The following is a 27412-nucleotide window of genomic DNA, read 5'->3' on the forward strand; positions in this document are numbered from 1 at the left end:
ATGGCTGAACATTTTTAAAAGAACTAAACAGAACTTTTTATAAAAAATACATACTTTGCAAAACTTTGAAACTTAATACAAAGGTGTGAAGGAAATCAGATATAGCTCCAAAGGAATTCTTAAAATGAAAAATAGGTGAGAGAGTTACTCAGAGAACAGAATCAAAAGGGCAAACAGTATAAATACAGAAGGCTGATACGAGAGATGACAGAGAAAGAAAACGTTTTACACATATCAACTGACATACAAGAAAGAGAAGAGAGAGAGAGAGAACAGAGTAGAGGTAATTTCTGAAAAGATAAAAATTGAAAATTTGGCAGAATTCACAAAGTACATGAATATACACACTTGAAAAGTCAAAAGAATTCCACGCAAGATATGGGAAGAGAAATCCTACCTGGACACATAACAGTGTAACTGCATGCATCCAAGACAAAGGAAAAAAAATCTTAGAAACAGAGAAAAAAGATACACATTACTTCTAAAAAAAGCCTGACAGTTGACTCCTAAACAACAACTTTAAAGATATCATTCCATCATCTTCTAGCTTTCAGTACACTGGAAAATAATAATGACCAACCTAGCATTCTACGGCTTGTGAAAACACATTTCAAGATATAAAAAATCCATATAATTCAACAACAAAAAACCCTAACAATCCAATTAAAAATGGGCACAGAATCAATAGACACTTCTCCCAAAAAGACACACAAGTGGCCGACAGATACATGAAAAGATACTCAATTAGGAAATAAAAATCAAAACCACAATGAGATACCACTTCACACCTATTAGAATGGCTGTTAGGAAGAAAACAGGTAGTGACAACTGTCGGAGAGGTTGTGGAGAAAAATGAACCCGCATTCACTGCTGGCAAGAATGGAAACTGGTGCTGCTACCACAGAAAACAGTATGAGATTTCCTCAAAAAATTAAGAATAGAGCTACCATATGACCCAGCATCCCCTCTTCTGGGTATCTACCCACAAAATTTGACAATATTTATTCATAGAGATAGGTGTACCCCTATGTTCACTGCAGCATTATGCACAATAACCAAGACATGGAAACTGCAGTGTCCTTCAACAGAGGACTGGATAAAGATGTGGTTCATACACACAACGGAATGCTACTCAACCATAAGAAAATAAGAAACACTGCCGGTTAAACACAGATGAGTCTGAGAATATCATGCTAAGCTAAATAAGTCAGACAGGGAAAGTCAGGAACCTTATGATCTCACTCATATGTCAGATATAAAACTGAAAGCAACAAATGCACAAACAAGACCAACAAAACCTCACAGACACAGACAACAGTATGGTGGTTACCAGAGGGAAAGCGGGGGTTGGGGAGCGCAGTCAAGGGTAAAGGGGTCACATGGATGGTCACATGGCAGGAAGAGTTCACTGGGGTGATGAACACACAGTGCGACATACGGATGATGGGGTACGGAACTGCACATCTGCAACCTGTATCATGTTATTAACCAATGTCAGCCCGAGAAATTGAATTTAAAAAAATTAAAATGTTCAGATACAGTAACAGAAATAGTTCAGTAGCAGTTTTCAATACGGGAAATCCTAAAGATGTTTACTTTGAGCAGATGAAACATCATTCGGGGTGAAAATGCTGAGTTGTAAGAGGGAGGGTAGAACAAAGAAATGATAATATGTGAACAACTCTACATAAATACTGACAGTATAAAGCTGTAACAATACTATCTTCAAGTTTTTTTAAAAAATAGATACTTAAAATACAAGACACAATAGTATGTCAGCTGGGAGGGCAGCCGATGGGGTAAAAGTGCTCTAAAACCACTGATAATGAAGGTAGTGATTACGACAGGATTTTATAATAAAAAAATCATGCTGCAATTCCTAAGGTATTCACTGAAAGAACAAAAACAGAACATGTAATTTCAAAACTATTAGAATGAAAAACCAAAACGATAAAAAGAAAAGCTTCAATCAATCAAAAAGAAGACACAAAAGGATATAAAAAGATGCTTAGAAGGGTCAGGACAAAGGAAACTTTTACAGTCAGCACAAAATTTGAAAACAGATTTTAAATATCTTGAAAATCAGTCACTATACAGAATCACAGATAGACAGCAGGCTGGCAACTCTTAGGGGAAAGGGCTTATGGAAGTGAAGGATCAAGCAAAAAAGAAAAGGACTCAAGAACAGCATGGTGACTGAGGCAGAGAGGGAATGGGTGACAGTGGAAGAGCCTCTAAGGAGGATACGTGGTCATGGAAGAAATACAAAAAATAAAAATACTGATGACAGCCATTCTGACAGATGTGAGGTGATACCTCATTGTGGTTTTGATCTGCATTTCTCTGATGATTAGTGACATCTTTTCCTACGTCTAGTGGCCATCTGTACGTCCTCCTTGGAGAAGTGTCTGTTCAGGTCCTTTGTCCCATTTTTAATTGGGTTGTTTGTTTCCTCTGGTATTGAGTTTTGTAAGTTCTTTATAAATTTTGGATATTAACCCCTTATCAGATATATCAGCAAATATGTTCTCCCATTTTGTGAGGTATTTTTCATTTTGCTGATGTCTTCATTTGCTGTGAAACTTTTTAGTTTGATATAGTCCCATTTCTTTTTTTTTTCTCGTTTGTTTTCCTTGTCTGGGGAGATATATCCAATGAAATACTGCTATAAGCAATGTCTGAGATTTGCTGCCTGCTTTTTCCTACAGTTTTTATGGTTTGGGGTCTAACCCTTAAGTCTTTAATCTATTTTGACTTTATTCTTGTGTGTGCTATAAGAAGGTGAGATCTAGTTTCATTTTTCTGCACACATCTGTCCAATTTTCCCAACACTATTTATTAAATAAACAAACAAGTGATGGTGAGGATGTGGAGAAAGGGGAACACTTTTGCACTATTGGTGTGAATGCAGATTGGTGTAGCCACTGTGGAAAGCAGTATGGAGACACTCAAAAAATTAAAAATGGATCTGGCCTCATGACCCAGTAATCCCACTACTGGGAATGTATCTGAAGGAACCCAAAACACTAATTTAAAAGAACACAAGCATCCCTATGTTTATTGCAGCATCATTTACAATTGCCAAGATATGGAAGCAGCCCAAGTGTCCACCAATAGATGAGTGGATAAAACAACTATGGGACATTTACACAATGTTAATACTACTCAGCCATAAAAAAGAATTTTACGCTTTGCAGCAGTATGGATGGACCTGGAGAATGTTATGCTAAGTGAAATAAGCCAGTCAGAGAAAGACAAATATGGTATGATTTCACTCATGTGTGAAATCTAATGAACAGACTGAACTTACAAGGAAAACAGAGACAGACTCACAGAGAACAGGCTGACAGCTAAGTGAGAGGGAAGTTAGGAGGTGGAGAGATTGAGCAAAAAAGAAGCCCCTTGCCCTGGCTGGTGTGGCTCCCCAGATTGAGTACCTGCCTGCAAACCAAAGGGTCACTTGTTTGATTCTCAGTCAGGGAACATGCCTAGGTTGCCGGCCAAGTCCCCAATAGGGGGGCATGTGAGAGGCAACCACACATTGATGTTTCTCTCCCTCTCTTTTCTCCCTCCCTTCCCCTCTAAGAATAAATAAATAAAATCTTTAAAAAGGAAAAAAGACAAAGGACCCATGGACATGGACAACAGTGTGGTGATTGCAGAAGGGAGTGGAGATAAGGGAACTAAATGGTTATTAAAAAATACAACTGAAATTTTAAAATAAATAAAATAAAAATGAAAATCAGTTTTTATATTGATTATATTACAAATGTTCCAATTTAAAACAAATATTTTCAAAAAGCTTCAATTATAAGTAAGTCACCAGAGCTAAATCTATTACATTAGGAATACAAAAAAGTTAAAAGTTAAACATAAAAAAGGATATATCATGCTAACATAAACAAAAAAATATATATATATATGTTCTAATATATTTATTTCAAAGGCTAATTCACAAGCAAAGTAACCAATCCATATTTAGTAACAATTCCAAATACATGGAACAAAACTGACAGAACTACAAGATAAACCACTGTCAGAAAGAGAAACTTATAAAAATACTTCTCTTGATAACTAAAAATAAATAAAACAAAATTAATAAAAATACAGAATATATAAATTACTTAATTAAAAAACTAGTCATAACTGGCATATATAGAAAGCTATACTCAATGACTACAAAATATAGTTTCTTCTCAAACATGTACAATACTTACTGAAATTGACCATAAAGCTGAACATAAGGCATAAACATATTTCAAAAAGACTGAAAATCAAAAATTTTCAAAATCAAAAGTTTCATAATTTAATAGAGAAAATTACTAAAGCCAAAAAGTTTTCTATCTAAAAAGACTAATAAAACTGACAAAACTCTAGCCATATTAAGCAGAGTGGAAAAGAGAACAAAAATTATCAATAGCAAGATTAAGGAAGAAAACATTAACATAGAAAACTGTAGATATAAAAGATAGTATTATGAGCAAATTTTTCCAAAACAAATTTAAAAATTTTAGTGAAACAGATCAAGGGTTAGGAAAATATAAATCAACAATATGGCTCAAGAAGAAACAGAAAGCCTGAATAGTCTTATAAACTTTAAAATAAAATTAGTCACCAAAATTCTTATCAAAAAGAAAATTTCCAGGCCCAAGCAGCCCAACAGTTCAAACTAGCCTCACATAAAAACCAATTTCAATTTTTCACAAACTTTTCCACAGAGCAGTTAAGACTCCTCCCAACATACCACAGGCCAACATGACTTCATGAAAATCTTATAAGTGAAAATGAGAAAGGAAAATTATAGGCACTCACTCATAAATATAGATATTAAAATTATAAATAAAAATGAGCAAACCAAATCCAGCAGATTATATTAAAAGGACAATAAATTATGACCAAATTTGTTTTATCCATAAAATGCAACTTGGCTTAACATTTTAAAAAATGAAATTTGCTGTATTGAGATTAACAGGAAGCAAATTATATGATCATTATAATAAATACATAAAAAGCACTTGACAAAATTCAATGACTAGTCATAACAGGAAAACTGCTGAATCTAATAAAGGACACACATATGTAGAGGGAAAAAATAAAACTAGAGCAAAGATGACAAAGAAGAAATGTAGAAATGATTCCTGTTGAGATACAGAACTAAAAACAAGGATGTCAACTCTCACCAGGGAGAGTCCACACTGTAATGACAGCCCCAGACGGCAGCACCGCAAGCAGAGGAGAAGGACAGTCTGTACAATGTCACAGTGAGACAACCAGCTATCCTCATGGGAAAAATTTATTTGGAGTCTTACCTCCCACCTTACACAGAAGTCTATTCTAGAGCATCAAGATCAAACTGTAGAAGGAAAAATAAGTAAGTTCATGACCATATGTTAAAGATTTCATTAATTAAACACAGAAATCTGTAACCATGAAGGTGCTCAACTAAACTGAAATGTGTAACTGCACATAGAACAGGGGAGGACGACACAAGGAACAAGATGATCAATAACACAGAACAAGAGAAGGCGGCTGTCACACATATAACAAAACTGACAAAGGATGACAAGACAATGCAACAGAAAAATAACTAAAAGATTTAATCCCTACATTATAAAAGAGGAAATCTAAGTAGCCAAAACAAAAACATGCTCTACCTCATTAATAATCAAGAATACAAATTAAAACTACAAAGAACTGTCACTACACATCCACCACAATGAGTGGCCAAAACTTACAACCTGACAATAACAAACGATGATGAGGTTATGGAGCCGACCAGTTCTCTTCCACACTAGAGAAAGCATTGTAAATTAGAACAAATACTACAGAAATGCATGCTTACGGAGCAGCAAGACACAGGGAAAAGACGGTTCTTAACAAAACTATGCATAACTACCAAAAAACTGAAAGCACTCCAAATGTCCATCAAGAGTAGAACGTGACACAACATTGAAAACTAAACAGACCACAGCTAAACACAGCATGAGCCACCATACAATACTGAGTTTTTTTAAAAGGCACAAACGAATATGTGGCATTTGGGAGCTGTCATTAAAAATGAAGATAAATTTAACAGGCTTAGAAGGAATATAGTCACGTAGTGGAATGCAGTTACACAGCTCATTATTGTAGTTCCAAAAGGAACTGTTAAAAACAAACAAGCCCACACTGATGCGGGTGTATCAAAGATGCCAAATGAAAGCGCTCCAGTGGCCACAGTGGAATGACATGAGAAACAAAATAAAGCAGCACTGGGTCACAACCCAAAGTATGAACAAACATCCACAAGCCCACACAGATATGAATGAGTGAGTAAATTAATCACTAGGAGAGAAGAGACAAAGAATGCCAAGTAACAATCAGATACTTCACCCTGAAGCAGGGGGAGCAGAACACACTACGTTGTTGGAGTGGGCACACTCAGAAAACTCCTTCCAAAGAGGACTGTAGGGAAAGGTTGGGAAAAGAGAATAGCTTTACGGTACAGAAACCTGACAAACACTACTTCAGCCTGCTCACACACATCAACAGTCATAAATCAAGTTGATAGCATGTACACTTAATATGCTATGACAATGGCACTTTTTATTACATTTTATTGGTTATGCTATTATACTTGTCCCAATTTTTTCCCCTTTGCACCTCTCCACCCAGCAACCCCCATTCCCTCAGAAAATCCCCCCACCATTGTTCATGTTCATGGGTCATGTGCATAAGTTCTTTGGCTGCTCCATTTCTTACTGTACCTTACATCCCTGTGGCTATTCTGTAACAACCTCGTTGTGCTTCTTAATCCCCTCACCTCTTCACCCAGTCCCCCAAACCCCCACCCATCTGGTAACAATGAAAAACACTCTTCTATATCCATGATTCTGTCTGTTCCTCTTGTTAGCTTAGTTTGTTTTTTAGTTTCAATTTTTGATAGATATGTATTTTTGTCATTTTATTGTTCATAGTTTTGATCTTTTTCTTAAGTAAGTCCCTTTAACATTTCATATAATAATGGTTTGGTGGTGATGAACTCTTTTTAGTTTTTTTCTTGTCTGGGAGGCTTTTTATCTGCCCTTCAATTCTAAGTGATATCCTTGCTGGGTAGAAAAATCTTGGCTGTAGGTCCCTCCTTTTCATGACTTTGGTGGGGGGGGGGGGGGTCTTTTTGCTTTTTTTAAATATATTTTATTGATTATGCCATTACAGTTGTTCTATTCCCCCTTTCATTCCCCTCCACCCTGCACACCCCTTCCCCCACCATTCCCCCACTTTAGTTCACGTCCATGTGTCGTAAGTTCTTTAGCTTCTACATTTCCCATACTATTCTTGCCCTCCCCCTATTTTCTACCTACCGTCTATGCTACTTATTCTCTGTACCTTTTCCCCCACTCTCCTCCTCCCACTCCCCTGTTGCTAACCCTCCATGTGTTCTTCATTTCTATGGTTCTGCTCCTGATCTAGCTGTCCTCTTAGTTTGCTTTTGTTTTAGGTGTAGTTGTTAGTAACTGTGAGTTTGCTGTCCTTTCACTGTTCATATTTTTGATCTTCTTTTTCTTAGATAAGTCCCTTTAACATTGCATATAATAAGGGCTTGGTGATGATGAATTCCTTGAATTTGATCTTATCTGAGAAGCACTTTATCTGTCCTTCCATTCTAAATGAAAGCTTTGCTGGATAAAGCAATCTTGGATATAGATCCTTGCCTTTCATGACTTGGAATACTTCTTTCCAGCCCCTTCTTGCCTGTAAGGTCTCTTCTGAGAAATCAGCTGACAGACTGATGGGAACTCCTTTGTAGGCGACTTATCTCTTGCTGCTTCTAGGATTCTCTCCTTCATTTGAATCTTGGCTAATGTAATTATGATGTGCCTTGGTGTGTTCCTTCTTGGGTCCATCTTCTCTGGGACTCTCTGAGCTTCCTGGATTTCCTGGAAGTCTACTGCCTTTGCCAGATTGGGGAAGTTCTCCTTTATTATTTGTTCAAATAAGTTTTCCACTTGTCACTCTTTCTCTTTCCCTTCTGGTACCCCTGTAATTTGGATGTTGGAACATTCAAAGATGTCCTGGAGGTTCGTAAGCCTCTCCTCATTTTTGTGAATTCTTGTTTCTTCATTCTTTTCTGTTTGGTTGTTTCTTTCTTCCTTCTAGTCCACTCCATTGATTTGAGTCTCAGTTTCTTTCCCATCACTACTGGTTTCCTGTGCATTTCCCTTCATTTCACTTAGTGTAGCCTTCATTTGTTCATCTAATTTGTGGCTAAAATCAAACAATTCTGTGAGCATCCTGATCACCAGTATTTTGAACTGTGCATCTGAAAGGCTGGCTATTTCTTGGTCACTTAGAATTATAGACTCTGGGGCTTTGAGCTGTTCTTGAGTCATAATGTTTGGTCTTTTCGCACCTGTTATGTTTGAGGGGCGGAGCCTTAGGTGTTCATCAGGGCCAGGTGACCCAGTGGCTGGGTTGTGATGCTGTATGTGGGGGCGGGGTCAGAGAGGGAAAAAAAATGGTGCTTTGCTCCACTCCGCTCTGCTCTCTCTGATTTCTGTCCCCTCTACGGTTTCCCACAAGCAAATTGGGCCCCTCTGGTACTGGTTCTGGGTATGTGGGCCCGTGTACTCTCCAGGACCCTGTGGGTCTCTCCAATGAACTCTCTGTGAGCCTGGGAGCCTCTCCCGGCCTCTCGACCCCAAGAAAGTCTTTCCAGTTGGTGCTTTCAGGCTCTAATTCCTGTCACTGGGGCCCTAGCCTGAGCGGTCTGTCTCACTGTTCGCTCCTTCACTTGGTTTATCTGCAAGTGAACGTGTGATCACAGTCAGCCAGCCGCCCTGTGCCCTCACTGGGTCCGCCCATCGCCACCCCACGCCTGGGATCTACCAACAGCCTCCACCTCCGCTCCTGAGACAGAAAGATCTTTCCAGCCCAACCCCACTCTGCTGCTGGCTCTGCCCCTCTTTACTGGTCTGGCTGAATGGTTCGTTGTTGTTAGACTTCTGTATAGTTCAATTTTCTGTGTTTTGACTGCGTTTTTGTTTACTAAAACTTTGTTGTCTTTAAACTTGATTATGGGAGAAGGCACAGTGTTTCCACCTACACCTCCATCTTGGCAGACCTTTTCATGACTTTGAATATTTCCTGCCAATCCCTTCTAGCCTACACAGTTTCTTGAGAAGTCAGCTGGCCATCTTGTGGGAACTCCCTCTAGGTAACTAAATGATTTTCCCTTGCTGCTTTTAAGGTTCTCTTTTTAACCTTTGGCATTTTGATCATGATGTATTTTGGAGGGGGCCTCTTTGCACCCATCTTGTTAGGGACTCATTGAACTTCCTATTTCCTTCACCAAACTAGGGAAGTTTTCTTTCATTACTTTCTCAAATAGATTTCCAATTTCTTGCTCTTTCTCTTCTCCTTCTGGCATCCCTATGACAAGAATGCCAACACACTTTAAGTTGTCTTAGAGGCTTCTTACATCCTCATTTTTTAGGATTCTTTTTTCTTCTTTCTGTTCTAATTGGTTGTTTTTTGCTTCTTTATGTTCCAAATCATTGATTTGATCCTTGGTTTAATCGACTCTACTGTTGTTTCCCTATAAATTGTTCTTTATTTCAATTAGTGTATCCTTCATTTCTGACTGGATATTTTTTACGCCACTGAGGTCATCACTAAGTTCCTTGAGCATCCTTACAGACAGTGTTTTGAACTCTGCATCTGATAGATTCCCTATCTCCATTTTGTTTAGTTCTTTTTCTGGAGTTTTGATCTGTTCTTTCATTCAGGCCATGTCTCTTTGACTCCTCATTTTGGCAGCCTCCACGTGGTTGTTTCTATGTGTAAGGTAGAGTTGCTTTGACTTCATGTCTTGGTAATGTGGCCTAATGTAGTAGGTGTCCTATAGGGTCCAGTGGCACAGCTCCCCCACCACCCAAGCTGGATACTGGAGCTACACCCTTCATGTGGGCTGAGTACACCTTCCTTTCGTAATTGAGACTTGATTGCTGTTGGCAGGTCAATGGGAAGGATTTATTCAGGCTGGTCAGCTACAAGGACTGGCTGGGACCACTGACCACCGGCCTCTGCCCTCCATGGAAAATCAACTCTGTGGGGGAAGGATGGTGGTGCTCTGACATGGTCTGTAGCTATGCACTGGGTGCACTGGCTCTGGGGTTTCCTGAGTGGTGCAGGCCAAGGTCAGCCATGACCTGTATTTTGCCTTGGGCACCCTTACCTGGGCTATAAAGTAATCTGAGATGGCTGCTGCTTGTGCTGGACTTGGAGATTCCCAGCCAAAGCCAAGCGATGAATCTAGGCTGGCTGCTGCTAGTGCCGGGCCTATGGCCACTTAGTAAGAAGTACAGGGGGCTGGGGACTCACTGAGGCTGGCTATTGCATGTTTGAAAGGATTTAGGAAGTTGGGAAGCATGAATCAAGACCAGCCATTCATATGGAAAGCGGCTTAGGTGGGATAGAGTCTGTGGGGATCTCCACGGCAGTGCAAAGTGTCAGCCAGATTGATGGAATCAGATATGGCACCATCCTGCCAGCTATGTGGCTCTCTGGAGGGAGGGCTCAGAAAAGGGACAAGAACCTCTGCCCACCCTTCTGTCCTCTAGCCCTTGCCTTGATGCCCAACACTTCACTTTCTCCCTGTATGCTACTGGTGCCTATTAATCTGCTACCCCATTACTGGAGCTCAGAGGGAGTGAGTCTAAGTTCATGTGTGAGTTCTTTAAGAGGAACTGCTAGGGACTCCAGAAGCTTCTGCCACCTACTCAATCCCCACTGGTTTTTGCAGCCAGAAGTTATGGGGACTTACCTCCTGATACTAGAACCCTGGACTGCGGGGCCTGGTGTGGGGCTGGGATTCCTTGTTCCTCAGATATCCCAGATATCCCTCCCAAATGTTTATTCCACCACATGTGGGTGTGGGACTAGCCTGTTCTGCATCTCTGCCCCTCCTACCCGTCTGGATGGATGTGGTTTTTTTTACTTCCATAGTTGTAGACTTCCATTCAACTTGGCTTCTGATGGTTGTGAGTGATGGTTGTTCTATATTTTAGTTGTAATTTTGATGTAATTGTTTGAGGAGCCATGTTTACCTAAGATGCCATCTTCACAGAAAGTCGGCAATATTACTTTACATCATACAAATTCCAATAGAGGGAAATTCTACAATGCACCTGACCAGGGCTCCTGGAAACTATCAAAGCTATCAAAAACAAGGGCAATTTAAGAAACCTTCACAACCAACAGGAACCTAATATACAATGACAACTAAATGTAACATGAAATGCTGGAACAGAAAAAGGGTATTAGGGAAAACTAAGAAAACCTGAATAAAGTACAGATTTTAGTTGACAACAATGTATCAATATTGATTAATTGAAATGAATGTAACAAACTAATTATGATGTTAATAATCAGGGAAAGAGGATGTAAGGTACATTGGAACTCTTTGTACTTCTCTATAACCTTTCTGTAAGTCTGAAATTACTCAAAAATAAAGTCCATTAATTTTTTTAAATAAGATCAACATATCACAATAGCCAAGAAAGAAACCCCAGAACATATGTACTGCTGGTGTATGAGAGAGGGACTATCACAAGTTTATGTTGAACGAAGAGCCTTTTAAATAAGTGATGCTGGGACTATTGGCTGCTCATTTGCATACCTACATCACTGCCTCACTTCACATACAATTACCGTTGGCCTAAAATTCCAAATGTGAAAATCCAAATGAGGGTTCATTTCCTGATTGGGACATGTGCCTGGGTTGAGGGTTTGGTCCCCAGTCACAATGCATGTGAAAGGCACTCTGATCAATGTTTCTTGCATCTCTCTCTCTCTCTTTTCTCTCTCTCTCTCACCTTGCTGCCTTCCCCTCTCTCTAAATATCAATCAGCATGTCCTCAGGTAAGGATAAATAATGATAGTAATAAAGTAATAGTAATAAAGGAAAAAGGACAAATGATTGGCCATAAGTAATGGTATACAAACTAAAATGACCCAAAGGATTAATATATAAAATGCAAAGGGGGAAATTCTGCAAATAAATTAAATGATAAAGCAACAGAAAAATGGGGAGAAGATATAAATAAGCAATTCACAGAGAAATAAGTGGCCATTAAATAAATGGAAATATGACCAATGTCAGTAGAAATGCACATTTAACACTTAAGACACCATGTTTTCCCCATCAGATTGATACAAAATATATATAAAAACTGACAGTAGTGAATATTGGCATGAATGTGGGAAAAAGGATCTTTAATGCAGTGCCAATGGATTAAGTGGTTTATCCACTCTGAAAAACAATTTGACAGTATCCATTAAATAGGTACATCTTTTCTCCCAAAATATTACAAAAGGTTCAAAACCAGGGTTTTCACTAACAGTAGTCTGGTTCCCTATACTATGGAAAACAACACATTAGCTTAAAAAAAGGAGGCAGATATACAGATATATGTAGAGACAGACACATTCATATACACACACCGCTCCCATGAAATACCTCCCCAGGATATATGACTTGGTATAGAAAGTTACAACACAATCCATAGATTATGACAGAATCTGTGATTTAACAATTTTAAAAGGCATAAAACAACACCCTTATGTACATACTCCTCTAAGTGTCCAATGTACAGAAAACTCTTGAAGAACACCACTCAAACTGAGAAAGGAAATGAGACTGGGGGAAGGGTGGTAGTACAAGCTCCATCCTTTTTTATCTAGGCATCTTTGACAATGAGAATGTTTTTATGTATTACTTGTGTAATTAAACATCGCTTTGCTCCATGAAGTTAAGCAGGAAGAAGAAGTAGGAAACGTCTGACATTGAGAGTACCTTCCCACAGGAGAAGTGTGCACTCTGTTAGCTGGGTGCCCTTCTGCTGCAGCTGCAGCTGCCTGAGTGAGCTTCTTATCGCTGTTCCCCGGGAGACCTGGTCATGGGAACGGCAGCAGCAACATTGCTAAGCAACACTGCTTATGGTATACATGACCCCTGACTGCTAAACAGCATCTGGTCTGTGAGAAACTACAAGAAAACCATTAACACCTGATGGGTACACTATACTTCGGAGCTTCCCTAAATGCAGCGACTCTTGGAATAAGCATGTCTTTTCTGTCTGACTCAAACCTTGTTGGAACATACGGTCAAAAATATCACAAAACCAAGGGTGAGTCATACAGGCATTTGAGATTTGAACCAAGTGAGCCAGCTATGTGTGGAAAAGTCCTTTTCAAATTCTAAACAGCCTATGCTATTTTTCATGACTGACAACTAAAACTGCCTTATAAACTATAAACGCTCCACTTTGATCATTCCCTGAGTTAGAGGTAAGCAACGCTATTTTGTGTTCAATTAAACTAAGGTGTTTTTGGTGAATACCAAGGCATAAAACTTAAATTCATTACACAGTTGTAGTAAACTTATGATTCAAATAAATTTTATCTATAATTTCCCAAACCACTATGGAAAGTTAAATCACTCATTTTATACAGTACAACACAATGTGGGACTATACAAAAAAATTTCCAAAGAAGCTGGCTTCCAAGTTATGTCTTAAGAAAAAAGATTTTTATGTAACTTAAAAATCAAAATCACCCCCACAAAAAACAACTAAACCTCGGTCAGTGTAAATCACAATAGGAAAAAAAACATTCTTGATGGATAAAGATTAGGCAAAACTTGCCATAAATGTAAATATGCTTTAAATAGCAAAGAATGACACTGCAAACACTGCAAATGAAAATGCCGATGTAACATCATACAACACAAAGTCAAATCTGTGACTCAGCTCTACAAACATTATGGTGCCGGTAACTGTCCAGCATGAGACAGTATTTCATCTGGTTTTAGAATGCTATTAACAGAACCAAACTCAGACCGGACAGTGCAATACACAGAACTCTCTTTTTAGTCACACTCTAGTCGACCACTGCTTTTGTTTTTTCTTTTTGTCACAAAATCATATTTAGTGTGGAAAGTACAGAAAAATTAACATAAGTTTAAAAACTGGAAAAAAAAACTGGGTTACCCACAGTCCTATAATCTAGGACAATGACAGTTAACATTTGATAAGTATCCTTCCAGTTTTCTTTTTTTAGATTTTCTTTTTTTGTTGTATTTTTTCATTACCACTTACCCGCCCATGCTCTCTTCCACCTCCACTCACCCCCCCCCGACACAACCACCCCACTTCTTTTGAGGGGTCTTTACAATACACGGCATAGCTCATCAACCCACTCAACATTCCGTTTTAATAGTTCTAGGAATGGTCCAGAAAGCTGCATTTTTTAAGAGAGCTGATTCTGGGGAATCCCAGTACACTTCGAAGGGGAACAGACCGCCCCACCCCACCTCCTGAATCAGGTCAGAGGGAGGGGATTTCACTCATACTTACAGGCATGAGTTTTCCCTTTGGGGGAATCTTTATTCTAAGTATCACTAAATCTTGCAACTGATAATAATAAAGTGAAATACTGTAATAGAACAAAAAAACATAAAAATAAAAAGTAAAGTGAAATATGTCTATTTTAATTGAATCCCTTAATGACATGCTTCCATGTCAGAATAGTTTTTACCTCTCGCCCCAGAAAGAAAGAAAATGCAAGAATGGGGTAGGGATAATGTCTTATTTCTTAAAGAAAAAAGTGAGAAGTCTAAAGTAAGTATGGCAAAAAACTCGTGTCTGTTATTAAACCCAAGTGAAGGTTAATATGAACATCACCGCACAGTAGTTCCCCTCCACCTGTGGTTTCACTTTCCGCGGTCAACCATAGTCCAAAAATACTGAATGGAAAATTCCAGAAATAATTCATTAATGGTAAAGTGCCCACTGTTCTGAGTATCGTGATGAAATCTCAAGCCACCCCGCTCCACCCTGCCCCGGACGTGAATCACCCCTGGCCCAGCACCCACACGCTGCACACTTTCCCCACCGGCTGGTCACTTAGCCGTCCCCTCAGTTATCAGACCGACTGTCATGGTCTCACAGTGCTTGTGGCCAAGTAACCCTTATTCTACTTAACAACGCCACATGCACATGACTTTTATTACAGTATGGTGTTCTATTTTATTAGTGGTAGTTGTTGTCCATCTCTCACTAAGCCTAGTTTATGCATTAAACTTTATCATAGGGATGTGGCATAGGGAAAAACATAGCACCTATACGGTTTTGTCTGCAGTTTTGGGCATCCACTGGGGGTCTTGGACTGTATCCTCCACAGATAAGGGGAGACAACATTGCTTCCCACCCTTTTCTGTATGTTTAAAATACTTAAAAAGAAATGTAAATAAATAATGTTATTCCAAAAGGCAGTGCAAGAGGATCAGCATTAGCCACCACTGCCTGGAAGCAGCAGTCAGTGCCCTTTGGTAACTTTGACCTTAGGAGGATACGTTGATTCTATGCCCCTCGTCTTGGTAGCAGAACAAGCACGGCCGGTTTGTGCTTGCTTCAAGCAACGCTGTTTCTCACTGTGACCAAGAACATTTAAGTAAGGATGGAAGGAAAGCGCCCCTCCCCTCTCAGGTTCACATACCTGTGTCACTACCGGAGCCTGTTGATAAAGCTGGCATGATGCAGCTTGCAGACTGGACTCCACGCTCCAAACAAATGCTCTCGGCTCAGAAAGCCACAGGGAATTCGGGCTCAACGGCCTGTAGCCACGCTGTCTACCAAGATTTATATATATCGCACAGGCCGTTTCTACAAAGAAAAAAAAATAGTTTAAAACAATAACAAAAGGAAAGATTACTCAACTGCAACATTCTATAACTAATTCATATTCAACATACTACCAGAGAGACCACAAGTCTTCAGAATTTTTTCTACATGCTACATACAAATATTAAGTGTGAGAGTTTTCCATTCTGATGTGAAATTTCTAATTAAAAATATAAAAGTTCTTCATGAGTGTACTGAGGTTTCCTTAAAAGAATTTTACTGTTACTTTGAGGACTGATGAACGCACAGATGGAAAACTTAAAGATGCTTTTGTAAGCCAATGCCATTCAAAAATTCCTTCCCTCTGTTAATCATATTTCTAAGCTAAATGTCTAACACAGAATAGAAACTATAAATTGTTGACAAGTTATTAACTACTTGTTATTTTTAAAGAGAGTTCATCCTAATATGACAACTGCAAAGATCTGTAACTGAAAACTGCAAGTAACCTTTGCAAGACGAGTAGAATTGAAGCAAGACATTCTATAGATTTACAGAAGTGCTAATTAAATCTAAAGTAAACCTAACAATCAAAACTAATATACAAAAATAAGTCCTTTAGTAAAAACTAAGCTTCAATGTATCTTGGAAAATATCGATATTTTTCAATAATTATTTTAACTAATGTTTATCCCAAAATAAATAGTAAAGGAACAACTATATAGCAGCTAAGAGCAATTACTCTAGAATTTGGCCTAATCTCTAATCCTGCTAACTCTGTGAGCTGGGACAGTAATTTAATCTTACTAGGCCTTAAACTCCTCTGCAGATGAAGACAACAGCAATTTAAAACTGTTTGATAATTAAATATGATAAGGCACACAACACAATACCTGGCGAGCAAACAGTAAGGACGGGCTATTACAACCATGGGAGTTAATACAGGTAATGACATGACAAAGTGTAAACATAAAAGATAGTAGCAAGATCAAAACCAAGGTTGTCTTGACACCTAGAAGGAGACCATGTGGTTTAACTTTAGACCACTGCTGCCTAATAACGGAAAACAGACTGCATTTGCATTTTTTAGAAATCAAAAAAGAGCCAAACAATGTGTTTAAGCTCATTTTAATGCATTTTCCCCAGTTCTCTATAAAGCAAATTCAATAATTTAAAAGCATATTTTAACACGTATTAACAGAAAAAACAGACATTGTAAACACCCGAAAAACCACCTCACGTCACCTCTAAAGCCTTTAAATTGATGATTCGTATTACGGAATAATAAAGGCGCTCGCCAAATCTCACTGGAAGATGTCCAAACTGTAAAATTCTATTAGAGCCTTCCAAATTAGCTCTTTAATTGTCAAAGTGAATGTTCATAGGAAAAAATTCACATCAAATAGACTACCTTAGACCAGACTATCTGGTGCAGTGTCTTGAATTTTGTTTTCTATTTTTACAAAAGATGACAGAGTTAAAACATGCCTCTAAATCCATATGGAGAGGAGTGTTAATTAAAATGAGGGCAGTAACTTTAATACCATATAAAAATATAAATCACTAAGTTAGAAATGAAAAAATGAGAGGAAAAGACATAGCAAGGTTTAATTAATGGATGTTTCTAAAGCTATTTTCTCCAGTAATTTTAAAAGGCAATCCTGCTTTTATAAATTATTCTAACAATCTGGATTAAAAGTCAACTACATAAAAGTGTTCCTAAATTTAAACACAAAGAAAGTAAAAAACAGACCATAAATAATTTTAAAAACACATTCAATTAGTACATTTTTGTTTTGCTGCTAAGCAAAAAGGAGAACAGGGTTAGAGTTTGTCAAGTGTATGCACGCACATTTCTACCATTAGGGTCGTGTGTGTGTGTGTGTGTGTGTGTGTGTACACAGGCAGGTGATTATTACGTGTGTCTGTCTGTAAGCTCTTTATGCCGTAACTTCAAATTTGTAAGGTGCAGATTGCATAACTACAGAAATACATACACCATGGAAACTAATTTCTTCATCTCTTAAAAAACATATGATGTTTCACTTTTATAAGCCACAAACACCATATATTAGGCAAATTTATGCTTATATCAAACATTCTATTAATACTAGGACAACCTTACATTCTATATCAAAACATCCTTCAGAGTTGATATTGCTACTGTACATATACGCAATATATGTACAGCCTTAGCATTTCTTTTTTTATTTCTTAATGAACACTCAAGGTTAAATTTTCCAAAAGTCATATATTTAAGAAATATAGGCTATAATGTAATCATCTTCTCAGAACATATATAATAAAAAATAAATGGTTTGATATAATCCCTACCACTAAAATGTTCAAGATTTTGTAAAACAGAGCAGAGTTGCTGGGTTTAAGTTTCGAATTGAGCTAAATTATTGTAGTAATCATGGGGGTTTGGGCTAAATGTATTGAAAATGCATTGGAATTTGTCAGAACCCAGCCATAATTATCACTGACTGTTGTATGGAATCGATTTTCTACGATGCAAAAATACCAGCTGTTACAGTGTGTCCTGAGAGGGATTACCGAATATTCTTAAATTGAAGTTCAATCCATCTTTCCATAAAAAAGAGAGAGCCAGGAACATAACAGCAGTATCAAGTGCACCTGAAGCATTTACAATACCCAACAGAACTATTACAACCCTCCTTTAAAAAGGCTTATTTTTGAAATTTCATTATTCCAGTTGTACCTTGCTTCTATATATCACACTGTATCGGGTTCTTCTGGCACCTATCATGTGGAAACAGTGAAATATGTGAAGGTCTACGAGCTTACAATGTCCGATTTCCAGCAACCCGGGGTAACCCTTAGGGCTCCTGTGGCATTCATGACACCTAGTGGTCAATTCCAGGAGTGCAAGTGTTTGCAGCAAAGTTTTCTGTTTGCAGTAAAGCAAATACTGTCTTAATTGCACCTAGTGAAACAGTTATCAGCAAAGAAAAAGAATGCATACACACACAATTAAAGAAACGCACCCTCTGCCTGAGTGTCTCCTCTCCTGGCAATACTCACTACACGACACTACCTCATTTCTGACCAGAAACTCCTTGATGGGTTTCACACATCAAGCAATTCTAAGTCATCAGCAACTGTCCTACAATTCAACCCAATTTTTAAATATATTTATTTTTTTATTGTTTTTCAAGTACAGTTGTCTCCATTTTCCCCATCCCCCACTGTCCCACCCACCCCCACCTCCCACCCTCAATCCCATCTCGCTTTGGCTTTGTCCATGGGTACTTTAAACACGCTCCTTGCCTACCCTTCCCCTTCCCACCTCCCATCCTCCTCTCCCCTCCCCTCTGATTATCACCAATCTGTTCTTTACCCAAATGTCTCTGTTTATATTTTGCTTACTTGTTTGTTTTACTGCTCAGGTCAATTTTGACACTTGCTACCTGGGGATAGCATCAGATGTCACAGATTACTCAGTCCTACAAGACTGTCCTCCCTCTTCAGATGTCCATCAAAAGCCCAGGTGTCACCTGTGCTTCTAATCAATTACCTATAAATCAGAGGTTCCTGAAACCCCATCCTCAGGCTTAACTTGCTAGAGCCGTTCAAAGAACTCAGGAAAACATTTACTTCCTAGTTTGCCAGTTTCTTATAAAAGGACACACTCAGGCACAACCAGTGCTGAAGAGATACATAGGGCAAGGTATGCGGGAAGGGGCTTTAAGAATCTGGTCCCTTTGCATCACTGCCCACTGGCAACGGATTCAACCTGCAGCTACTCTCAAGTGGGAGTGAGGCAGAAAGTTTCAAACCCCTTACCAAAGTCGATCGCCTGGCAACCAACCTGCATCCTTCAGAGGCTTTCTAAAAGTCATCTCATTAACATAAACTAAAGTGTGGTTGAACAAGCCACCTTTATGACTCTTACTACTTAGGATATTCCAAGGGTTTTAGGAGCTCTGTGCCAAAAAACTGAGGGAGAATAAATATACTTTTTATTTTAAATAATATTACACACACCTAATTCAGATGAACAAGAAGTCAAGTACTAGATCCCATTTCCAAACACATTTCCTCTTGAGTTGGGGAGACTATTCAAGAATATGAAAACTTTTAATTATCTGCCATCATAAATATTTAATAATTATATTAATATCCTATCATCTCAAGACATCATAATTATACCCAGTAATCCAACTGTAGATTAGTCCACCAGACACAAACACTCTAAACTTCAGTTACATTTTCAAAATGCAATAGAGGCCCTAGTTGGGAGACTCAGCTCATTGGAGCACTGTCCCATACCACAGAAAGTTGCCAGTTTGACACCAGGTCCTAGGTTGCAGATTCCATCCCTGGTCAAGGTGCATATGGGAGACATCACATAAGGTCTTTCCCTTTCTTTCTTTTCTCTCCACAATCAATAAGCATATCCTCAGATGAGAATTTTTTAATGCAACAGAGCAAAGAAATAACACAAATGAAAATAAACTCTTTTATAAATGTAATACCAAGTATTTTTAAGCTCAATTTTTAAAATCTAGTTGAAGATTTTTTTAAATCTGAAAGACTGATTATGTTAGCAAATGCATGAAGCAAACTGATATCTGTTAACATTATTCAAACCTTCATAAATGGTAACTGTAAGAAAATAAAAGAGGCAATATATAGCTCAGTGGTATAAATCTGTTTATATGAGGTTTGTCCAGAAAGTATCCAGCCATGTGCTATTAAAAAAAAAAAAAGACATTTACTGAAAAAGCACAAGAACCATTGTATGCAGGACAATGGTGCCTCAGTCCCCTTCAGAGGGGACACCTTGGGACTTCACACAGTTCTCCCAATAGCTATCAGCTGCCCTTTCGCATTTTCCTGAATCTTATGAACAGTCTGAAAGCTCTTCCCTTTCAAAGGTGATTTTAATTTTGGAAAAAGCCAGAAGTCCCAGGGTGCCAAATCTGGGCTGATCTGAGTCACCTGGGTGATCTGTTTTTGGAAAAAAAACCCTGCATAACACATAGTGCATGAACAGGTGCACTGCCCAAAGCTACAGCCTTCTGAATCATCCAAATAGTTTCTGTAAAGGAATGTTCAAGCTTAATGCAAAGTCTGATGCAGATTCATTGCTCTACTAGCTCAGTCATTTTGAGTGTGACAGCCACACAGTACACGTGTTCACTCAATGGCATCTACCACCCCCACTGACTAGCACAGTGAAGTCATTGTTCACACACAGGCACTCCAGTCCACTCTCCTTGGCTGCCAGGTTACTTCAATGTCACACAAACTGTTCTCATTACATAAACAATGGTTGGACTTTTTCTAGACAGGTCCTCACATAAAAAGGTATTTCTACCAGCAATTCTCAAAGAGCGGTCTGCATCCCCTTATGAACTCTAAATCCCTCTCAGAGGGGTCCATGAGGTGAAATTGTTTTCATTAAAATACTTTTTAGTATCTTAATGGTATATTAATATATTAGTACACTCATTGTGACTATTAACATATTGACAGTATTTTAATATTTTAACTTTTTAGTAAAAATAAAGTGTTGTTTGCCTTTGGCACTGGGTCTGCATTTGCACCAATGATGAAAAGCTATGGTGGGCAAAACCACTGGTACCCAAATGAAATTATCCCTCTTTGTATCCTTTACTACCAAGCACGCTCATTCTAAACAGAGAAAAACGTTCACTTTAGAATGTCCTTAATGAGCAGTAAAAATTAATAACAAACTGACTTTTTTTATTCCAAGTTGCCAACAGCACTTTCAACATCTTGTTCTGCAGCCTCCTTGGCTCTTTCTGCCCAGCGCCAAAGAGCCGGGCAGCGGCACAGGTCTTGCAAAGACTGGTGAATGTCTTGAAGCTGTCCTCCTCTGCGGTGACTCTGGTTTGCTCCTTCTTGTAGACATTCCATAGGGGCATGACTGTTCCTGCCAGTTGCGTAGCCAATCTGAATTCTTCAGCAGCACTGTATCCGTTCTCGGACCCTGGGGGCTGCTGGGGAAGAGTAGGAGCTTGGAGCAGGACTCCTTCAGCCTCTACATGAGGGCCGTCAGGGACCTGTTCCACCTCCTTGGATCCACAAGATCCCAGTGGTCTGAGCCACCTTTTTGTGGATGCCAGCCACCCTTCATTCTTCTGAGATTATGCCCCTAGGAGCTTGCACTATGGTGTGTGGCCTCTCACTACATGGGGCATCTCAGTACAAGCAGAAGGGCATGCTGGGTCGGACGGCACAGATGCACAGCACTGGGCCTGCAAGGTGCTTTGGCTTCCCAGGGCTTGTGTCTGCAGATCCTCTGCACCAGCTGGGTAAACCAGGGAGCAATGCTTGCTGCCAGTGCTTGTGGAAATGGGGCTTTAAGGTCTTGCCACTTGGGCGGGGTACCACAGCTACTGCCTTCCAGCCTTTCTGAAGAGATGAACTGAATCTCAACTGACATGCCATAGTTTTTTTATGAGGAGCGATTTTCAACTGACATGTCATGGTTTTTTTATTATACTTTTCCCACTATAATTTATCACCCCATACTCTCTTCCACCTCCATGCATCGCCCTGTTTCCCAACACCCACCCCATGCCATCACCACACTGGTATTCATATCCATGAGTTTTATCTTTTTCATAATTTTGCTCCATCTCTACACCCCCGCTGATGTCCCCAAAAGCTGACAGCCTGCTCTCTGAGTCTGGTTCTGTTTTGTGTATAAGTTCAGTTTGTACAGTGGATTCCAATTATTAGTGAAATCATGTGGTAGTTGTCTTTCTCTGGCTTATTCCACTTAGCATACTTAGCGTAAAGTCCTCCAGGTCTACCCATGCTGTCACAAGGGGTAAATTTTTCTTTTTTTTCTTTCTTTCTTTTTTTACAGCTGAGCTGTATTCCATTGTATAGATGTACCATTGCTGTTTCATCCACTCAACTACTGATGGTCACTTGGGCTACTTTCAAATTTTGAATGTTGTAAATAACACTGCAATAAACATAGAGAGGCATATATTGTTTTGAATTAGTGTTTCAGGTTTCTTCAAATAAATTTCCAAAAAGGGGAAGTGCTTCATGATGAGGCAGTTCAATTTTTAATTTTTTTCAGGAAACACCACACTGCCTTCAAAGGTGGATGTACCCATCAGCATTCCCACCAACAGTGCATGAGGGTTCCACTTTCTCCACATCCTCGTCAGCCCTTGTTTGTTGATTTAGTGATGATAGCCATTCTGACAGGTGTCAAGTGGTATCTGTTTTCATTTGTATTTTCTGATAATTAGTGACACTGAGCATCCTTTCATATGTCTATTGACCACCTCTATGTTCTCTTTGGAGAAGTGTCTAATCAGGTCCTTTGCCCATTTTTAATTGGATCATTTGATTTGGGAGGGAGGTATTAAATTTTAAAACTTCATTATAAAGTTTGAATATTAATGCCTTATCAGACAGATTGGCAAATAAGTTCTCCCATTCAGTGAGATGTCTTATTATTTGTTGACGGTTTCCTCTGCTATGCAAAAACTTTTTAGTTTGAGTTAGTCCCATAATTTATTTTTTCTTTTGTTTCTCTTGCCTGCAGAAATATATCAGAAATAATGTGGCTACAAGAAATATCCAAGATTTTACTGCCTATGTTTTCTTCTATGATTTTATGGCTTTGAGTCAAAAACATTTAAGTCTTTAAAACATTTTGAGTTCATTCTGGTGTGTGGTATAAGAAGGAGGTCTAGTTTTATTTTTTCCACATATCCATCCAATTTTCCCAACACCATTTATAGGGTAACCTATCTTCAGCCGATTTTATGTTTTAGCCTCCTCTGTCAAATATTAATTGACTATAAAGGTGTAGGTTTATTTCTGGGCTCTCTATTCTCTTCAATTGATCTATGTGTCTGTTTTTATGCCAATACCATGCTGTTTTAATTACTATGGCAGTGAAGTACAGTTTGATATTAGGTAGTATGATTCCTCCAACTTCATTCTTCTTTCTCAACATCACTGTAGTTATCCAGAGTCTTCTCTGGTTCCACATAAATTTTTGGAATATTTGCTTTAGTTCTGTAAAATTGGTATCTTGATATGAATTGCACTGAATCTGTAGATTGCTTAGGGTTGTATGGATATCTTAATGATATTAATTCTTCCTATTTATTAAAACAGTATATACTTCTACTTACTTGTATCTTCTTCAGCATCTTATAAATTTCCAAGTTCAGGTTTTTCACATTCTTGATTAAGTTTATCTCTAGGTATTTTATTCTTTTTGAAGCAATTGTGAAGGGGATTGTTTCCTTATTTTTCCTTTCTCATAGTTCATTATTGTTGTATAAAAATGCAGCTGATTTCTGGATATTAATTTTTATCCTGCTACTTTACTGAATTCATTTATCAGTTTTAGTAGTTTTTAAGTGGAATCTTTAGGGTTCCCTACACACAGCATCATGTCATTTGCAAATAATACAGTTTTACTTCTTCCTTTCAAATTTGGATACTTTTTATTCCTTCTTGTCTGATTGCTGTGGCTAGGACTTCCAGTCCTATGTTGAATAAGAGAAGTGAAAGTGACATCCCTGTCTTCTTCCCAATCATAAGGGGAACACTTGTAGTTTTTGCCCATTGAGTATAGCACTGGCTGTGGGTTTGTCATATATGACCTTGATTACATTAATGAATGTTCCCTCTATTCCCACTTTGCTGAACATTTTTACCATAAATGAGTGCTGGATTTTACCAAATGCTTTTCTGCATCTATTGATACAATCAGAAGGTTTTTATCCTTTGATTTTGTTTATGTGGTATATCACATGTATTGATTTGCAGATGTTATACCAACCTTGTGTCCCAAGAATGAATCCCACTTGATCACAGTGCGTGATCTTTTTTATGTATTGCTGCATTCAGTTTCCTAAGATTTTGTTGAGGATGTTAGCATCTATGTTCATCAGGGATACTGGCCTGTAATTTTTCTTTGTGGTGTCTTTATCAGGCTTTGGCCTTATAAAATGAGCAGGGGCATCTTCCCCCCTCTTGGATATTTTGAAATAGTTTGACAAGGAGAAGTGTTAGGTCTTCTCTGAACATAGTAAAAGTCACCTGTGAAGCCATCAGACCCAGGGGTTTTGTTTGTTGGGAGTTTTTTGGTTACTGCTTAAATTTCACTGGCTTAAGTGTTCTGATTCTTCCTGATTTAGTTTTGGAAGCTTGTATGTTTCTAGGAGTTTATCCATTTCATCCAGACTGTCTAATTTGTTGGCTTTCAGTTGCTCATATTTTCTTAAAATCCTTTGTATTTCATTGATATCTATTATTACCTCTCTTCCATTTCTGATTTTACTTATTTAGGTCCTCTTTTTCTTGATGAGTCTGGTTATTCAAGATTTGTCCATCTTTTTTATCTTTTCAAAGATAAGCTCTTGGATTCATTGATTATGTGTATTATTTTTCTAGATTATTTCATTTATTTCTGCTCTCATTTTTCATTATTTCCTTCTTTCTACAAAATCTGGGCTTTGTTTGTTGTTCTTTTACAAGTTCTTTTAATTGCAAAGGTAGATTGTGTGTTTGATTTTTTTCTTGTTTCTTGACACAGGCTTGTAATGCTATGAATTTCCCTGTGTCCCAAAGATTTTGGGTTGTTGTGTTCTCATTTTCATTGGTTTCAAGGTATCTTAATTTCCTCCTTGATCTCATTGTTAACCCATTGATTGTTTAGTAATGTTATTTAGTTTCCATGTCTTTGTTTTCTAATTTTCTTCTTGTTATTGATTTCTTATTGGTCAGAGAAGATGCTCGATATGATTTTAATCTTAAACTTTTTGAGACTTGTTTTGTTTTCTAATATGTAGTTATTCTAGAAAATGTGCCATGTGTACTACGAAAGGTCTTTTGATTCCTTTACTTTTAGTCTGTGTGTATCTTCCAATCTGAGTTGGGTCTCTTGAAGACACCATACATATTCACACGCTCACACACACACACATATATGTCTTGTTTTCATATCTATTCAACTACCCTATGTCTTTTCGTGGGGCATTTAAGCCATTTACATTTAAAGTAATTACTGATATATATGTATTAAAGTAGGCCCTTTAACATTCTTGTAATACTGGTTTGGTGGTAGCAAACTTCTTTAGCTTTTTCTTGTCTAGGAAGCTCCCTATCTCTACTTCAGTTCTATATGACAGCTTTGTTGGGTAAGAGTAGTCTTGGTTGTAGGTCCTTGCTTTTCATCACTTTAAATATATCTTGCCAATCCCTTCTGGCCTGAAATGTTTTTGTTGAGAAACCAGATGACAGTATCACTGGTGGTCCCTTGTAGATAACTAACTGCCTTCTTCTTCAGGCTTTTAAGATTCCTTGTCTTTAAGTTTTGCCATTTTAATTATGATGTGTGTTCGTGCAGGCTCTTTGGGTCCATCTTGTTTGGACCCACTCTATGCTTCCTCCACCTGTGTGTCTATTTTCTTCACCAGATTAGGGAAGTTTCAGCCATTATTTCTTCAAATAACTTCTTGATCACCTGTTCTCTCTCTTCCCCTACGTGTACCCCTGTGATGAGTATGCTGTTGCTCTTCATGTTGTCCCAAAGGTCCCTTAAACTACCCTCATTTTCCTTAATTCTTTTTTCTTTTTGCTATTCTGATTTTTTTCTACCTTGCCTTCCAAATCATTCATTTGATCTTCTGCTTCATCTAACCTACTTTTTTATTTCTTCCAGTGTGTTATTTATTTCAGATACTACATTCTTTATACCTGACTGGTCCTTTTTTATGATTTCTATGTCCTTTTTCACGGTGTTCAGCGTCCCTATAACCATTACTTTGAACTCAATATCTGATAAGTTGCTTGCCTCCATTTCATTGAGCTCTCCCTCTGGAGATTTCTCTTGTTCTTCTGGGGCCTGTTTCTTTTTTCTGTCCATTTTGGCTGCCTCGTTGTGTGTGTTTGTATGTATCAGGTAGATCTGCAAAGATTGGTTCAGCCCTATGTCAGATGCTGCCTGTGACTGGCTCTAGGCAACCTGTTTGGAGCTACTGCTGATGGCTCCACAGCTTGGGGTTCCCTCTGCTGAGCCTGAGTGCATTTGGAAAGGGCAAAATTGAGCACCTAGGCCAGCTTTTACCAGTCCTGGTTCCAGATGCAGGTCAGCAAAAGTCTCAAAGCACCCAGATACCCACCTCCACTAGTAGGCTGCCTGCTAGGCTTAGTCACTGAAAGAGCCTGTGGCTGTAAACTTCAGCAGGGCTTAAGCTCCACAGGGTAAGGCCAAAGGGATTCTGTGGATGGGGCTACTGACTGTCCCCAGGTTGATGCCATTTGAAGGGGAGTGCTTTGCCAGAGAAAGATGGCTTCTGCATGGTGGGGAATGACTCAGCACAGGTTTCCTGGCTACTGACCCTTCAGCTCTCTAACCATAGCCACCAACCCCAGAGTCTCCTCATGCAGCTCTAGTCTGCTCTGCCCTCCCTCCAACAGAGCCCAGGGTTAAGTGGATGCCAACAAATTATTTTACGTTAACCCTTTAAGAAAGTGGCTACACCTCTAGTTGTCTCTCCCTGGCAGGCAGGAACCTCACTGCTTTTTACACCCAGATGCTATGTGGGTGCCTTTCCCAGGTCTGGTGCTTTAGGCTGGGGAACCCGGCTTGGGGTTTAGACCCCACACTTCTCAGTGGGAACCCTCCACAGTTGAGCTTTGTCTCCAGGACCTCAGCTGCCGCCTGTTACAGTGCGGCCAGCCCCCTCACACCTCCACATTTCCTACCAGTC

The 27412-nt window shown here is 38.7% G+C and overlaps 1 protein-coding gene and 1 pseudogene across 4 annotated transcripts in view; both read right to left on the reverse strand.

The window, feature by feature from the left end:
* The window catches only part of MPP7 (MAGUK p55 scaffold protein 7), a 247704-nt gene that overhangs the window by 170121 nt on the left and 50171 nt on the right, over nucleotides 1-27412 (reverse strand). For all 4 annotated transcript variants that reach the window (XM_037037132.1, XM_037037133.1, XM_037037134.1 and 1 more), the window contains exon 2: nucleotides 15538-15704. In XM_037037132.1, the coding sequence (XP_036893027.1) occupies nucleotides 15538-15574 (37 nt within the window). In that variant the 5' untranslated portion in view covers nucleotides 15575-15704. The remainder of the gene's footprint in view (nucleotides 1-15537; nucleotides 15705-27412) is intronic.
* On the reverse strand, nucleotides 21396-22142 carry LOC118980454 (60S ribosomal protein L13-like; annotated as a pseudogene).

This window comes from Sturnira hondurensis, unplaced genomic scaffold, assembly GCF_014824575.4.
Source record: "Sturnira hondurensis isolate 20B ecotype Veracruz unplaced genomic scaffold, ASM1482457v3 Scaffold0022910, whole genome shotgun sequence".
NCBI lineage: Eukaryota > Metazoa > Chordata > Mammalia > Chiroptera > Phyllostomidae > Sturnira > Sturnira hondurensis.